Consider the following 17,111-nt stretch of genomic DNA (forward strand, 5'->3'; position numbering starts at 1 on the left):
TTACGGGTTCATTTGGATCAAGGATTTTACCTAAGAAAAGGAAAGGAAATGAAAACACAGAGAAAACTCATTTTTCATTATATTTTCTTTCTATATCAAATTATATTAAAAATAAAATTTTATTTTATATGATTAAAAATTAAGAAAAATTGAATATTAATTATGTGTATAATTAAAATTTTATTCATGAATTTGATATATTTTTCACTTTCTCTCTTATCCTACTCAATAACCAAATTAAAAAAAAGAAACTTGGATCCCTTAATATTTTTCTTTTCTTTCTCTAATATTTTTAAATTTCAAAAGGGAAGCAAATAATTCCTTTCCATACCCCCTTCCTTTACGCATGCTTTGAGCATTACCCAAGACCTGAACACATGCAATCCAAAATAGAAAATGCTCTAGTCTTGGTTTTTTTTTTTTTTTTTTGGAGATTTTTCCCTTTTTTTGAGGTTTTTGTTCATGTGTAAAATCAACAATGAGGAGTACTAGATTTAAAGGCGGTGGGCGATTCTAGCAATCATTGGGGGAGAGAGAGAGAGAGAGAAGAGAAGTTGGTGTGATAGTTTGGAAGAGTCATAGGCAGTGCATGAGAAAGAGAAATAGGGAGGAAACAAAAAGAGAAAAGTGATGGGTTTTGTGGAGTATGTATGAGCCAGTCATCGCCAATCTCTATACCGGAACACACTGGTTCACGATTGTAAGCGGAACAAGGTCGAATTCGACCCGAGAGAGATGTTAAAATCATGCATTGAGAATACTACGAAATGAAAGAGAAATAATGGAGAGCAACACTGGAAAAGAATTAATAAAATATTGCACCATTTGAGTAGCAGATGGGCTTCTTGGCGTGGGGTTTAGTTTTAAAAAATTTACAAATTTAAATTTGGGAATGCTCCATGCACATTTGAAAACTTATCCCTCCTAAAATCTAATAGAATGGCAAATGATACGTCTTTCGGTGGAAGGCATGCGCAAGCAGAAAACATGTTTCTTCTTTATTTTTAAATATTTGGAGAGGTATTCCACTGTAAAAAGGCACTTAATTATGAAAATATGCATCTTTTAATTATTTATTTTAAAAAATTTTAAATAAAATTTAAGAGGACACCTCAGACCCTTCTTTATCATTTTATAAGTAGTATAAATTTTGTATTCCTTAAATTGTGTTCCAAAGCATAGAGCTCAAATCATAAACTTTAATTTATATGAACTATTATAGCTCAAAATTTTCAAAATTTTTAATATGAATCTTGAGAAACTGAAAAAAGAAGAAGCTGAAATTCATTAATTTATTTTTTGAAAATAGTAAAATTATAAAATAAAACATTTTTCACAATTACTCGGGCACAAAATAGTTCAACCCACTTGATAGGTTTGTTATATTCTGCCAGTTCTCAAGTGAGGTATTGTCAATATAAGAATGCATATGCGTGGCCATTTGCACTTGGGATGACCTCATACTCGGTCATTGCCTCCTCGCCCTTCATCAGCTCTTTCATTTTCCCTTTTTTCCTTTTTCTTTTTTTCCCAAATCTACAACGCGCTGATGCAATCTCAAATATGCAAAATTGTTCTCCCTTCCATTTTTCAGAAGGGAGTCTGCAGTAGCAATAATAAAATACAGGGGGGGGGGGGAACCGGGGAACCACCCCCATAAATCCTGTAGACGCCAGCTAAAATTAATTACTCCTTGCATGCAGCAGCTAGACAACAATTCGATAATTCCATGTAGTTCTTTCACCCTGAATTCCCAATTCCCAAAGTCCATGGGTTCCCTTCATACCTCTTCCACCTGCAATAAAAATGAATCGTAATCTTAAAAACCTACAGATCTGTAACTGCAGGAACTTAAATTAAGGCAAGGCCATCCACGAGCCTCAAAAATGAATCACAACAATTTGATTGTTATCATTATTTTTTAAAAATTCATGAACTTCGCAAGGTGTTAGAATTACCTGAGGGAGATTCATCAACTCAAGAACAGCTTTCTTTGGTGTAAGTTCATTGTCAATAATTCGAGCAACTGCCGTCAAAACTGGCATCTTAACATTATATTTCTGGGCCAATGCAATCACAGCTCCAGCCGTTGATACACCTTCGGCCACCTATGAATACATTCATCTAAGTAACTGGATCAATCTGCAAACTTTAAACAGACAACTGACAATACCTGGTTCATGGACCTTAGTATATCATCAAGCGTCTCCCCTGATCCAAGACGAACTCCAACCATTCTGTTTCTCGAAAGATTCACAAAACATGTAAGCATAATGTCTCCAGTTCCTGACAAACCAGTGATCGTTGTTGACTTCGCACCCATCTTAATTTTTGGAAAAATGGAAAAACGAAATTGTGAGATAACAGCAGTTATAGGAGAACCTGGTTTGTTTGTTGTCACATATATTGCACAGATAAACACTGCAATAAGTACAGCAAAGAACTTGATGGAGAAAAATATAAAATTTTATGAACCAAATTTAATCATAAGACAAAAACAGTAACTCAGGAAATTATTACAAAAAAAAAAAAAAAAACCAGGAAGGCATAAATGAGGGATGCAGGATCAACGCTTGATGGACCAACCAATGCTGATTAAGAATGACAGTCACATCCACATTATCAACTCACAATTTTATAACTCAATGCAAGAAAAGCATTAAGGTCAAGACACAAAAATTACCCCGTAAAAAATTCACTATATCATAAACTGAGGAAATTTGTTTAGTACTAGGGCACATACCGCGCATCACAGAAGAATGATTATACCCCAATGATGGTGCAAGAGAATTAATTAATGCTATTGGCATTCTATTCATCTCAACCAAAATAAGTGTATCAGTACAGAGAAGATGCCAAAAGAGGCATTTTCCAAGTAAGAAGAAACTCCTATTCATGTACAAGTCATGTAATATTAACATAAATATAAATATCAACAAAATTTACCAAATCCAAAAAATTGAAATGCAAAAAGATCTCTTTTATTACAATAGAAATAAAGCCTTTTGACTTCTGAAACATTAAAATTACATACAAAAGCTAAATCAACACAGGTGTCTTCCTTACAACTACTACTCCATTTCATGCTTAAAGTGATCAGCTAATATAAAATACCAAGATTAGTCCCTCCAAGAAATCCAAACGCACTCAAGAACAATGAATAAAATATCCATTTGGAGATGAAGCTTTTCATTAGGAGAATATACTGTCCATGCAATGAAAATACCTTTGTTGCTAACCATCGTATCTCGGAACAACCCTGTGCAACAAGAGCCGCCATAGAATTATTTCCAAGATTCATCCCATCCACTATCCCTGCTGCTATTGCAAGTACATTCTTGAGTGCACCTGCAATTTCCACCCCTGTAACATCACTGGAATATCAGAGGTTACAAGCTGAACATAAATATTCCGATATGTTTGTATGGTTATTTGCTCTGTATCAACTGAAGAGTGGAACCTTGTTGAAAGAGGGAACAAGAGAATATATAAATGTACAAGTATATATATATATATGCAAGCACACACACACACACACAATAACAAAAAAAACCAAGCCTCAATTCTCACGAGGTGGGGTGGGGTGGGGTCGAGTAGATTAATCATTTTCCGCCAATTTATATGATCTTGGGCAATTTCCACCAACAATTTGAGAACCAGTAAATCTTTACTACCCCAACCTCTTCTATTACGCAGTGCCACTGGGAGTAACTAGCTCACTCTTCACTGATGCACTATATATCCTATGTTGCAGGTGCCCAAACCATCTCAATCACCCCTCCCTCATCTTATCTTCTAGAAGTGTTATGCCTAACTTACCAGAAATATATTCATTTCTTAATTTATCTTTTAATTTTATATCACTCATCCACTTTAGCATTCTCAGTGGCAACTTTCATTTTTTGGATATATTATTTCTTATTATTCCAACATTCTAATCTATATAGCATAACTAGTCTCATGGTCATCCTAAACTTTCCTTTTAATTATAGGAGTATTCTACAATTACACAACCCCCCCAAAGCACTTCTCCGTTTTACCAAATCCTCTTGAACTTTATCTATTACAACTTCTTCAATTTCTGCACCAACTTACCTAATAGATCCAATATGTTGAAATCTAAGTGCTATTGATTTCTTGACCATCAAATGTAATCTTTTCTCCAATATTCCTCCTACCATGACTAAAATTACATTTTATATGCTTTATCTTATTTCTGCTTATCTTAAAACCTCTAAATTTCAAAACTTCTCTTCATAATTCTAACTTAGATTCTACTTCATCCCTAGTTTCATCAATCAAGGTCACATTATCTACAAACAACATACACCATAGAACCTCATTTCTTTTGGATACCCCTGGTATGTTCATCTATTACCAATGCAAAAAGATAAGGACTTAAAAAAGAAAACCCTAATGTACACCTACTGTGATATCCCTAGACTCCCACTTGCAGTTTTATTACTAGTCAGTACCGAAATATTCTTAATGAAATTGGTATAACTACTGCAAACTCCATTTCTAGAATCCACCAAACTTCCCTAGGTACCCTACATAGGCTTTCTAGAAGTCAATAGAAACCATATGAAAGTCCTCCTTTTCCCTAAACTTTTCATTAATCTTCTTAAAAGATATACAACTTCTATAGTTAATCTACTAGGCATTGACCAAAATAATTTTATGAAACCTCATTTTTAATATTAATCTTTGTTTAATTATCCTTTCCCAACGTTCCATTGTAGGACTCACAAGTTTAATTCCACGATACTATTACAATTTTGAATATCTCCTTTATTTTTCTATATAGGTATTAAGATGTTTTTCCTCCATTCCTCTAGCATTTGCCTAGTTTATAAAATATCACCTCGGCATTCCCACATTCAGTTTGGATTTCATTTGGTCCTCTAACTTTTCCATTTTTCATTTTTTGACACAAACTTAACTTCATTCACTCTAATATTCAAATTTTTAGCCTTTTTTTCTCATTTGTCAATTCATAGTATAAGTCTTCTACTTGGTATTCATTGAATAGCTTATCAAAATAAATTTGCCATTTTATTTTACGTCTTCTTCTTTAACCAAGACACTATCATCCCCATGCTTTCATACATTTTATATTACCTAAGTCCACGCTCTTTCTAGCTCTAGTCAGTTTAAATATCTGTTTTCCCCCTTCTTTCGTGCCTAGTCTAGTATATAAATTATTACCACTTGCTTAGCACAAAAAAAATTATCATGAACGCCCTTTTTAGCAAATTTTCTTCCTTCTTTATACTTTTTAAAGTTGTCCATATTTCTATATTTTTTTTCATGTTTTTAACCATATTTTTTTTGTTTTCACAACTGTTTGAACATCTTGATCTCACCACCGACTCTCTTGACTAGCCAAGAATCATCCCCTAGATTGGCCTAAAATCTCATTTTCTATCCTTTTATTGAGCTAGCTATCTTAGCACAAAGATTTTCTGCATTTACACTATCCCTTATTGTCCAATGCATTATTCTCCCTACTTCCACCATCTAGTTTTCTTGCAATGGTTTAGGTTACCTTTTGTTCCATTTTTTTTAATACTTATGTCTAACACTAAAACCATAGTTACCAAGAAATGCTAACATCCTAGCAAACCATGTATTGGTGCAAACATCCCAAAATATGGTACATTTTTGTTCCGGAACACTAAGTCAATAACTCGAACAATCCCAAATTTTAATTCAATATTTTTTCACCTAGCATATTTTTCTATTAGTTAAAGTGGAGAATTATTGCATTATAATTCCATTTTCAGTCATTAATAATCTATTTGACAAAAGAAAATCTCTTCTAGATTTTGAAACACTTCAACATCCTCCCCAATATATACAAGTTCCATTGCATAGTTTTCATCAATATATCTATATATGTATAACCCTAACATTCCACATTTTAGAGCACATGCCATACCACTATCCCGATCTTGTTCCATGAACTATAACACTCCATGTTCTAGGTAACATTGACTAAAAGTCTATCTTGTGTCATCAAACTTTCACATGTCATAGCTTTACAATACTCACATGATAAACGATCTACCCTCCTAGGCAAGAAAAAATCTACTTGACTTTTATTTTCTCCACTATTGAAGGTTATTAAGCATTCTTCTCTTTTCTCAAAGCATATATTCATTATAATGAGATCATATGACATGGAGAAGTCTAGGATCATATCACCAAATTCATTTTCATCTCCATACCATGTCCTTTTATATATCTTCTCATACCTTTCATTGTCCTTTCTAATATATCCATTTAAGCCGACTCTTATGAATGGTTTCTTAGCCCTTGACGTTTCTTGTATAATATTATCCATATCTTCCCAAAGTTGTCTTTTAAAATTCTTTCTAAGCCTATTTGAGGAGCATAAGTACTAGTCACATTTATTATCTCTTTTTCTAAAACCATCTAGATTTTTATACTTATATCTCCTTTTTTAACATCTATAATAGTATCTTTTAGGTCTTTGTCTCCAATGGTTCCTACCACATTCATATGCTTCTTTTATTTTGTACCAAAGTTTAAGTTCTGATTTGAAGTGTCCATACATTCCTAGTTGCTAATATAATCCTAGTGTCCTGAACTCCCACGTCCACAATGATGCAGGAACCCTCAGATATTGAACATTGTGCCAAAGCACTACGATGGTGCATTGCTTTGGGGCAACGATGTAGCTCACCCTTGACCATTTTTTGCTGCACTTAGGTGGTATAAGTGCAACACATTGCTCACAAAAACACAATAAATAAATCAATCAATCAATCAATAAATAAGATAAAAGATTAAATGAGAGACAAATATAGCATGCCTACATGAGACCTAGTACGATGGAAACTAAAAAAATTGAGAACATTTTTAATAGAACTTCTGAAAAAGTTGACACAAAACAAGGGAAACAATAATAATAGGAAAAATGTTCTACTATAAACATAAATTGAAGAGAACATTAGAACAAGTACATATTACAGAATAGATGAACAAGTTGGAAGATGCACCACCTCGTGATAACACATTGAATATATCATATCTAGAACTTTGAGAAAGAATGATTGCAAAAAGTTGTAGAATAGAGACGCATGAGATCATGAAGCTCAGTTTCACGCAAAGGATGCCTTCTTACTTTGGCAGGGAACTAATGGTAAACGATTTAAAGTAAAGATAACTAAATGTGCTCCTTATTTGATCTAGAGAAGTCATAAGACAGCATCCCTAAAGAATGAACACAACGGGCTTTATAGAGAATGGGGCATAAAAGAGCACATGTACAAGGGCCTTGATAACCAAAGTGTAACATAATGAAAGTCACACAAACATTAATTTCCAATCGCAGAATCGATGCACTCAGGTAGGCAGGAAAAAAATGATGATCTTTGTTATTCCATGATTTATCAAAAAATACAGACCATCGTAGAAAAGAATGGCCAGAATTAAATGACATAGCACACCCCCAGTCCTCATGACAAGGTTTGAATTGACTTACACTGTTTACAAGCATGCGTTTTGAGGATTTGGATTTGTGTGTAATTTAACGAGATTGAACCCAAGATTTTTCGCTTGGGTCCAAATCCATTGCTCAAACTCCATGCTTCCAATCACTAAATTTAAGGGAGATGCCCACCTTGATGTACTAATTCTCATATGACTGGAAGCTAGTAGATGTTGAACTGCTTTAGCCTGTTTTTTGTCTTTTGATGCCACCACCATTGCTACAGAAAGAATAAAGCAAGCACAACAGCAGCACATTTAGCACCTCAAACCACATACAAATAAAATATAGTATCTGCAATAGTATCCTTTTTTCAACATGTACAAGGACCTGTTGGTAATTTATTCATCAACTCCAACGCAAATGAAGGGCCTGATAATGCAACGAAAGGTTGGCAAGGATTCCTCAATGATTGTGGAATAATTTGAGACATCATCCTCAAAGTATTCAGCTCCAAACCTTTACTAAGAGAAATGAATGGCAAGCCTGGGTCAACATAATCCGCAATGCCCACAAGAAAAGATGAGCTGAACTGCAATAAAAGAGAAAAGGCTAAGGCATCTGTCACAGTGGGCTATGGACAACACTTAATGAAAGCATTAAGTTCAGGGTTGTGCTTATAAGTTATAACTAGTCCACTTAACAAAGATCACACATTTTTTAAACAAAAGCTGTAAATAAATTAAGCACGGACAAAGTAGGAAATTGAAAGACCTGTACAGGTACAGCATGCAAGCAATAGTCTGCACCAAGCAAGGCAGCTTTGGCATCAGTTGTTGCAATTACATTTTCTGGTAGCTTGTGTTCTGGAAAGTACTTCCTGAGGAGAAAGAAAAGAACATTAACTACAGTGAAATGGAGAGGAGATCAAAATCCTCACCCAATTGGGGTTAGTGCATTTGTGTGTTTTGGTATGCCTGATTATATAATCTATATTGATTCTCTAGCATCTGCTCACCAGAACCCTCATCCTTCCAAATCTGCAAGTTTCGAACCAGATGTATGAAAGATGAGATACAATATAAGCAGCATTTGAATGTATTTAAGTGAGCAGGAACATGCATATGGGTGGTAACTAAAATGTAATTGTAAACAATTAGATGAATGGCAAATAAGTATCCAATAAGAAGCAGCTTATGTTAATGACTCTATGCAATGGTCATAATGAACTTTAATGGGAAAATTTGAAGCAAACAGCTTATGTTGTTTACAGACATTAAGATTGTAACTGGACTTGTGAAGTAAAGGTTCATTTTAAGCTTAAACAATGGAGTATCGAGAACTCAGAGGTTGCAGGTCTATAATTACCAAGAACAATATATGGAATGCAAGTAACAACACTAGCAGAATAAAGAAAATTAATAATTGATACCAAAAGACAACGAATTGATAGTTACCTTGGCTATATCATTCACATCAGAGAGGTTGAAGCACAATCAGGCCATAGAATTAAAATGAAATAAATGATGTTGAAAAGTGATTCAGATAATCACGTGATAATTTATTGTTGAGAAAAATGTCGATAAAATGGCCGTGAGGCCAACAATACTATTATAATCGTACAGATTATTGGCAATCAAACATAACATGTTCAAAGAACATGTATACTAAAAAGAAGATTTTGAAACATAAAAGTGGCAAAATTGGACAAGTCTTTATATGATTATATGAGATATGAATGCACTTGTCAAAAGTCAAAGATGACAACAATTGAAAAAATGACAAGGGAAAGTTGTTTAGGATGGCTCATTCAGACAAAATATAAACATATTAATGCACGAGTACAAATTTGTTCAAATCAAAGGTGCCACAAAGACGAGGGAGGCAAGAATTTACAATTAAAGAGAGAATTTATGCTGTGAATTGTCAATTTAATTTGCATGACAATATATGTCAATGCAAATAGTGCAGTCATTCAAAATTTCACCTATTACAATGGTTCTCATTGATAGATTGACAAACTTGAGGATCGCGTACAAGCATCTTAACCTCCAATTGAGCCTTTCTTTCTGCAACATGGGCAGCCATTGCCGTACCAAAAGATCCACCTCCAAGCACCACAACCTAAACAATCGAACACACGGCAAGTATGCAAAGAAGACACATCACTCATAATGCAAAGAAAGAACTGAGAAGCTAGAGGGATTGACTGTTCACCTAGTAAGGGCACAGTATTCCAATAGATCAAGGTAAAGCCTATACCAACCAAGTTACAGGGACAAGAGATAGTTAGCCCAATTAGCATGGATATGTGCAGTACAATGGCAATTCTAATCAGAAATTAATATCCACAATAACATGTTTTGCATGAGTTAAGAATAAAAGAAGTCTTGAGCAGATGCAGTGGTGGAACAACATTCACCCTTTATAAGAGATATATTCCCCGTAAGTTCCGTAGCTTACTAGAAATTGGAAAATTTTATGTTTAGCAGCCCCCAAATTTGTGAAAAATGCAACTAGCAATACAATTTATTACAATTTGAAAGAAGTTTATGGTAACTCCCACCCCACCCCTTTATAAGAGATATATTCCCAATAAATTCTGTAACTCATTAGAAATTGGAAAATTTTATGTCTAGCAACCCCAAAATTTTGTGAAAAATGCAATATTAGCAATACAATTTATTACAATTTGAAAGAAGTTTATGGTTAGTCCCTCCCCATCCCCAAACCCAACCCCGTGACTAGATTTGAATTCTTGAATGACCAATTCAACAAATACTTTAAAATTTCACAATTCTATAGTTTGGTCCCTCGTACAGGGACTTCCAAAGAAAATACTAAAGTTTGCAAGTTTCAAGCTTTATGTTTCCTACCTCCTAATTTATAGTAGCTCAATAGTAGTTCAGCAGTGTGAGTGTGATTTCAATCCCATTCCAACCCAATCCTAGTTAGCACTTAGCAGATATTTGGAGCCTGGTTGGAAAGAGGTGGAGGGAAGAGAAAAGAAACTGTTGCTGCTAAGAATCGTATGGCTTTTGTTAAACCGTCCTTCTACTGTGACCACCTAAAAGGAATCAAACAAGAATGGCTTGAAGGACCCAAGGTGCACTCCAAGGGATCACTCCGATGCCTAAGTTAGTGAATGGGAGGTTCAAATTGTAACAGTAAATGAAGAGTGTGTTAGAATAAAATGCTTACCTTCTTTTGAGATCCCCTTTTTATAGTTGTAGAGGAAGACTCCCCTTTAGCTTGGCATTTATGAGCATGCCATTATGCTTAGTGTGGTTATGGGTGACTAGCCATTATGCTTAGGGGGGTTATGGGTGACTCAAGACAGTTATGCAGGACATCAATAGTAACAATTGTAACCACATCGGGGGTTATGGATAACCTAAAGGCAGTTATGCAAGACATCATATGTTGTCCAATATTGGCCTTACAACCATCCGCCCCTATGGGTAGCCTGACAATTTTGGGTGTATCAGTTCTCCCCCTCCCCCCCACCCCCTACCTTTTCCCAATACTCCCGAATATTTGAAATAAATTTCTCTTATTCAAGAGTAGTAATTCGAACCATTGTTTTAAATAAAGGCCGCGACCGTTACGTAACGCCGTTACGTAAAGGTTTTTTGGGTTACCGATACCGTTACACACCGCGAAATCGGTGGGAAGAAAAATCACGGCCGTAGCGGCCGTTACGTAACCGCTACAGGACTGTTACACCAAAAAAATATTTTATTTTTTACTTTTTCTCTCTCTTTCATATATCATTCTCAATATACCAAGTGGCAAGAGGGGGAAAAGATTATAATGAGGATGACAATGATACAAAATTTACTTTTTCTTTAAATACTCACAATAGATGCATTAATTAACAATTTCAAAATACTAACTTGTTAGGAATTTTTTTTTAATAATTTTAGTAATGTGATATTTATGTTCTTTATTTTTCAACTTCAACCTTCTTTCTTTTCTAGCTATTTTATATTTATATTATTCGTATGTCTTATGTGTCTAATAGACTAATGGAGTGTATAATGTATTTTATTTTATTAATTCATTTAGCACACATAAGAATTTATCACAGATAAGAACAATGAGAAGTATAAATACGCGCACACACGTAATTTTCTATCAATGATGGTTTAAAACAAATGTAAACTTGTTGCCCTTACCAAATAACTTAGTTACTCGAACTAAAGGGTCCAAAATACACTAAAACCCTTTCTAAGAATGGCCAAAAGCTTAAAACATGCAAGTACGCTATATGCACAAGGTTGTGCGTGCTTCAAAAAAATTCACGGCCGTTACAGCCGCTTCCCGTTATGTAACATCCGCTACTCCTGCTTCCCGTTACACCTGTTACCGTTACGTTACGCTACCCGCTACCGCGATTTAAAACCATGATTCGAACCAGTCCCCAAGTGACTTAGAGAGCTAGCTATAGGGCTGCCTGCCTAAGCCATGCTGGTTTGGAACTACCCGGTGGTCCAAATGGGCCATTCAGGTGAGTCGTGCTCACTCCTTTGTGTCTCATGAACCGTGCTCATCAAGGGGGCAGGTCTACGGGGCCTCACGAGCTTTGCTCATTAGATGAGCCAATACAGGTGAGTTGTTGTCACTCCTCTATGCCTCATGGGCCGTGTTCATTAAGTGGGCAAGTTTTCAGGGTCTCATAAATTGTGCTCATCAAATGGATCATTATGGGTGAGTCGCACCGAATCCTTTGTGCCTTATGAGTTGTGCTCATCAGATGGGTCATTATGGGTGAGTCATGCTCACTCTTTTGTTGTCTCATGAGTTGTGCTCATTAATTGAGCGTATTTTCAGGGCCTCATAAGCGGTGCTCATCAGATGGGCCATCATGGGTGAATCGTATTCACTCCTTCCTTACCTTATGAGTTGTGCTCATCAATTGGCCGTATTTTTAGGGCCTCATAAGCAATGCATATCAGATGGGCCATTGTGGGTGAGTCGTACTCACTCCTTCCTCGCCTCATGAGTTGTGCTCATCAATTGGGCGGGTCTTCAGGGCCTTATGAGTTGTGCTTATCAGATGGACCACTATAAGCCCAGACATGTTGATCCGTGCTGTTCAGATTCGCGCCATTGGGATTTGCATCATTAGGGTTCGCACCACTGGGGTTCGCATGCCATGAGTTTATAAGTTACTTACTTCCCCTCCTTACCCACATCATCCAGGTCCTTCAAACTCTTCCTTTTCAGATCACTCCTTCTTGTGGTCATGATTTCTTCTAGATTGATGCATTTCTGGACTCGTGTGAGCAGTTCCCCCATATTGGCTGGGGATTTTTTCCCTAAAGAGTTTAAGAAGTCCTTCGGTTGAAGAGTTGTTGTTAGAGCTACTGCCGCTACCCCATGAACCAGGTTTCAAATCTCTAAAGTGGCGTTGACAAAGCGGCACATAAACTCCTTAAGTGTCTCCTTTTCCCCTGGGACAAGATTTATCAGATAAGCTAAGGTTTTTGCCATTTTTCAGCTACTAACAAAGTGCCTAACAAACTACTGCTCCATTTCAGAAAAATATCTAATAAAGCCAGACTTTAGGGTTCGATACCATGCCCTAGTACTCCCCTTTAGGGTGACTGCAAATGCTTGACACATGATTGCATCGTGCACACCTTGCAATTGCATCAACATCCTAAAGGTGTCTAGGTTGTCCAAAGGATCGGTCAAGCCATCATACCCTTCAATACTTGGCATTTTGAAATTACTTGGAAAAGGGGTCTCCATTACCTCTTTGGTAAAGGGAGGGTCCGAAGATTTAGTTGATGATTCCCCCACGGAGGGGTAGTTGCGTACTTCCTTCATCAGTTTTTCCAATTGGTCAATTTTTTCCTCCTGCTTGCGAGACCGTTGTTCATAAATGCCCACACCATTTGCATCTTCTACCTTCTTTACTAGATCGAAGGCCTTCACAGCAACTTCTTGTGAGACAGCTGCCTTCCCGTCAGACATTGCTTCTATCCGATTAGCCTCCATACCATGCTCCCCATGATCCTTTTTTTTATGTAAGATCATAGTGAACATGTCTTCTACCCTTTTCTGAACGGCCAGAAAGTCACTCAGTGGCACACTTGGGTTATCTATTGGAGTGGAATGAATTGACTATGGTGATTGGTTTCCCCTAGCGAGTTCTAACTTGAAGTCATGTGATGTGGTCATGGTCAAGAATAGAAAACCTCCCAAGGATTCCCACAAACGGCCAACTGTTGCTGCCAAGAATCATATGACTTTTGTTAAACCGTCCTTCGACTGCGACCACCTGAAAGAAATCAAACAAGAATGGCTTAGAGGACCCGAGGTGTAATCCGATGGCTCACTCTGATGCCTAAGTTAGTGAATGGGAGGCTCAAATTGCAACAATAAATGAAGAGTGAGTTGGAATGAGATGCTTACCTTCTCCGGGTATCCCCTTTTTATAGTGGTGGAGGAAGACTCCCCTTTAGCTTGGTATTTATGAGCGTGTCGTAATGCTTAGGGGGGGTTATGGGTGACTAGCCATTATGCTTAAGGGGGTTATAGGTGACTCAAGGCTGTTATGCAGGACATCAATAGTAGTTAATGTGGCAAGAAATATGGTAAAATAAAAGACAAAAGACCACTGTCGTTTATAAGAACATCTTCCACATGCTTTTTTTTTTTTTTGAAGAAAGAGGAATTTATTAGCTCAAATCGGGAGTACATTCAAAGAAACAAATATAGCAATAAAAGGATTGGAGGAGGTGGTTGAGCCCCTATACATCACAGCATTCAGCTTTAACTTCAATGCAAATGGCCTAGGCTATAGTCTCTATATTAAGGGGATTATGATTATAAAGGAAGGGATTTTGGGCCCTCCATGGGTGGTAGACAGCAGCTTCCAGTTCTATCTTTAAATGACTGATCATCTACCTATTCTATTGATCCTACGTGAGTTTATTGATAATGCCAAGAGGGTTTCTCATAGAAGAGAGTGAAAATTTCATCATCCCAGCTGGAGAATGCTCTTGTAATGCATAGGGCAAAGGCAACTTTTCTGGATACCTTGACCGTTGAATAGAAGGTGGTTTATGCCTTTAGGCAAACCATTGCATAGTCTGCATGTGTCATTTGAAGCTTTTCCCCATGTTTTCAACTTTTGCATTGATGGCAGTCTGATTAGGATAGATATCCAAGTGATGATGGAGTGGTTGGGAGTGCTTTCAAACTAAACAGCTTTGGCTTAGGGAGCTTTAGGCTTTGGGCTCCTTACGAACAGGATTTTGTGATACCAGTTTGGATATTGAGACATATTGGCTTTGAGAGCAAGTACATTTGGGGAGGGCCTTCTGGGCCAAGCCTAGTTGTGATTGCTTAATCATGTCATCTATTTTTTGCAAAAGAAGGGAGTCCCACTCAAGAGATGATAGCCAAAGGGGTTGCTTTTTAAAGTTGCCCAAGGTTGTTTCGGTCTTTTTCCCTAGTTTCTCTACATATCTCTCCACTTTGGGAAAGAAACAAAGTGGCCTTATTCTCCTTTTTTTTCAACTCCACTTCTTTTCTCTTATCTTCTCTCCACCACCTCATATCTTTTTTGTTATTGGTCAAGGTCCATAGTTGGTCTGGTACAAAGGTAGTAGCTCATGTCCCATTACATACCTCTTCTCATCCCTCTTAAGATTCCAACAGGAGACCACCAACATGAAATGTCTCCCAGGAGAGTCTCTCTGTCTTATATCAACCAAACAAGAAAAGTGGAGAGGAACTCATTGCTTCTCCACTTCTCTCCAACCAAATGGATTCTGGCCCAAGTAGTTGTATGCTTGTATTCAACAGGCTATCAGTTCACATAATGAAAGGTATGATTTCAACCTACTGCCTTGCTTGCTAGCTTTAATCTCTGTGTGGTGTGCCAATCAGTGTGCAACTAGTTAGGGTAAACTATTTGTATATTGATTGTGTTAGTTATTGTGCGCAGGTGAAAAGGCAACAGACAAAGACGGAGTGTTAAAACTTGATATACATTATTGATCCACAACCTAACAGTTTAAACTTTTAGGTAAAGTGGTAATCTAACATGGTATCAGAGTTCTGGGTACCAAGAGGTCCTGGGTTCTAATCTTATCGCCCGTCGCCTTTATTCTATGACATTATTTGTCATTTATTTATCTCTTCACGTGCTATTAGGCTACACATGCGGGGAAGTGTTAAAACTTGATATACATTATTGACCCACAACCTAACAGCTTAAGTTTTTAGGTAAAGTGGTAATCTAACACAGAGAGGAATGGTCGCGAACCATGCTATGAATTTAAGTCCCCAAATAAAGAAAGAACTACCCATGAATTTGTGCGGAGCAAGTACACGCAAACTTAACCATAAGAGTATTAATGACAAGAAGAAGAAGGAAGGAAAAGGAAGCAATCCAAGAAAATTGACTGGTAGTTCAAAAATGCAAATGAATGAACAAAAATGGAGTTCCAAGTGGCATTGGTCACTCGAAGATGAGAGAGGAGTAATAATAATAATAATAATAATAATAATAAAGAGATAGAAAAAGGAAAAAGAAAGAAAGAAAAGAAGAGAAGAGAAGAGAAGGAACCTTGTTAATGCGGTGAAGAACGTCGGGGGTGGGCTTGGAACGCCAAGAGCGGGACCAACGGACAAGCTTCTCCCAGGCGAGTCTGACCACTCTCCGGCGATCCCTGCTTCTATCTTCTGCGGGAGAGTTATCGGCAGTTCCAGCTTCTTCACTAGGGGTCCACGTATTGGCAGAGGAGGAGGAGGAGGAATGAAGAAGAGAGAGCTCTGAGCGCGGCCCCAGACAGTGGAACGTTGGATGAAACTGATTAGTGTGATGTGAATTTGAAGAGAGCGATGACGGTGGCAGCGGCGGCGGCACTTTAATAAACGACGGCCCTAACAGTAACGCCGCCATCCTTCCGGGAATCGAGGGGAGCGAAACACCAAGACGAGATAAGAGATGTGATGAGATGAACGGAGAGAGTAAACTGATAATGGATATTATTGTCGAGAACAAAAGAGTCAATCCAGGACCTGCTGCCAAGAAACAGGGAAGCCCGCTGAGTGCTGACTGCTCAGTGCTCGCCCTCTTCGTAGAGCCAAAGGGGTCTCCCTTTGCCTTATTCTTCCGAGTTTTTTCCCATTATATTATTAAAAATATATAAAATAATAAATAATACTTTGATTGGGAAAAAATTTCCCAAAGTAATGCTCACGTAATCTCGCAGCTTGATGCTGCGAGATTTAAAGTGATAGGCCGCTGGAAAGACAACGTCTGGCAAGAAGAGAACCAAATCTCGCAGCTTGGAGCTGCGAGATTTAAAGAGAATAGCCAATAGGAAGTTAACACGTGGCGCATAAGGGGAGAAAATCTCGCAGCTTGGAGCTGCGAGATTTAAACAGAGAAGCCTCCGGCTGATTGAGATGCTGCCGGAGGTGGGAGAAGGCTGGAATGTGACGGCGACGGAAAAGGATACGAGTAGCGTGGGCAACGGCGCCGACAAGGATGGTGAGCAATGACGGCGGCAAGGGGTGTTGGCGACGGTGGCGGCGAGGACTAGTTCTGCTTCAAGAGGTGTTGCAGGGTAAGGACGGGGAGGTTGCCCGAGGTGGTGATGCGTGGTGGTTGTGTCGGTTTTCTGGTGCG

The 17,111-nt window shown here is 37.5% G+C and overlaps 1 protein-coding gene across 2 annotated transcripts; it reads right to left on the reverse strand.

The window, feature by feature from the left end:
• Positions 1 to 1,346: 1,346 nt before the first annotated feature.
• LOC131165499 (glycerol-3-phosphate dehydrogenase [NAD(+)] 2, chloroplastic) lies at positions 1,347 to 16,579 on the reverse strand. Of its 2 annotated transcripts, XM_058123378.1 has the most exons (10): positions 16,044 to 16,177; positions 9,674 to 9,712; positions 9,444 to 9,580; positions 8,231 to 8,336; positions 7,847 to 8,048; positions 7,649 to 7,736; positions 3,227 to 3,374; positions 2,174 to 2,323; positions 1,959 to 2,108; positions 1,347 to 1,795 (listed from the first exon to the last, which is right to left on the reverse strand). In XM_058123378.1, the coding sequence occupies exons 3-10, from the start codon at positions 9,542 to 9,544 to the stop codon at positions 1,781 to 1,783; spliced, it is 960 nt and encodes a 319-aa protein (XP_057979361.1). In that variant the 5' UTR covers positions 9,545 to 9,580; positions 9,674 to 9,712; positions 16,044 to 16,177; the 3' UTR covers positions 1,347 to 1,780. The 2 variants fall into 2 exon arrangements, with proteins under 2 accessions (XP_057979361.1, XP_057979360.1); XM_058123377.1 differs by lacking the exon at positions 9,674 to 9,712 and having other exon boundaries at positions 16,044 to 16,579.
• Positions 16,580 to 17,111: the final 532 nt, after the last annotated feature.

The sequence above is a fragment of the Malania oleifera genome, chromosome 10, assembly GCF_029873635.1.
Source record: "Malania oleifera isolate guangnan ecotype guangnan chromosome 10, ASM2987363v1, whole genome shotgun sequence".
NCBI lineage: Eukaryota > Viridiplantae > Streptophyta > Magnoliopsida > Santalales > Ximeniaceae > Malania > Malania oleifera.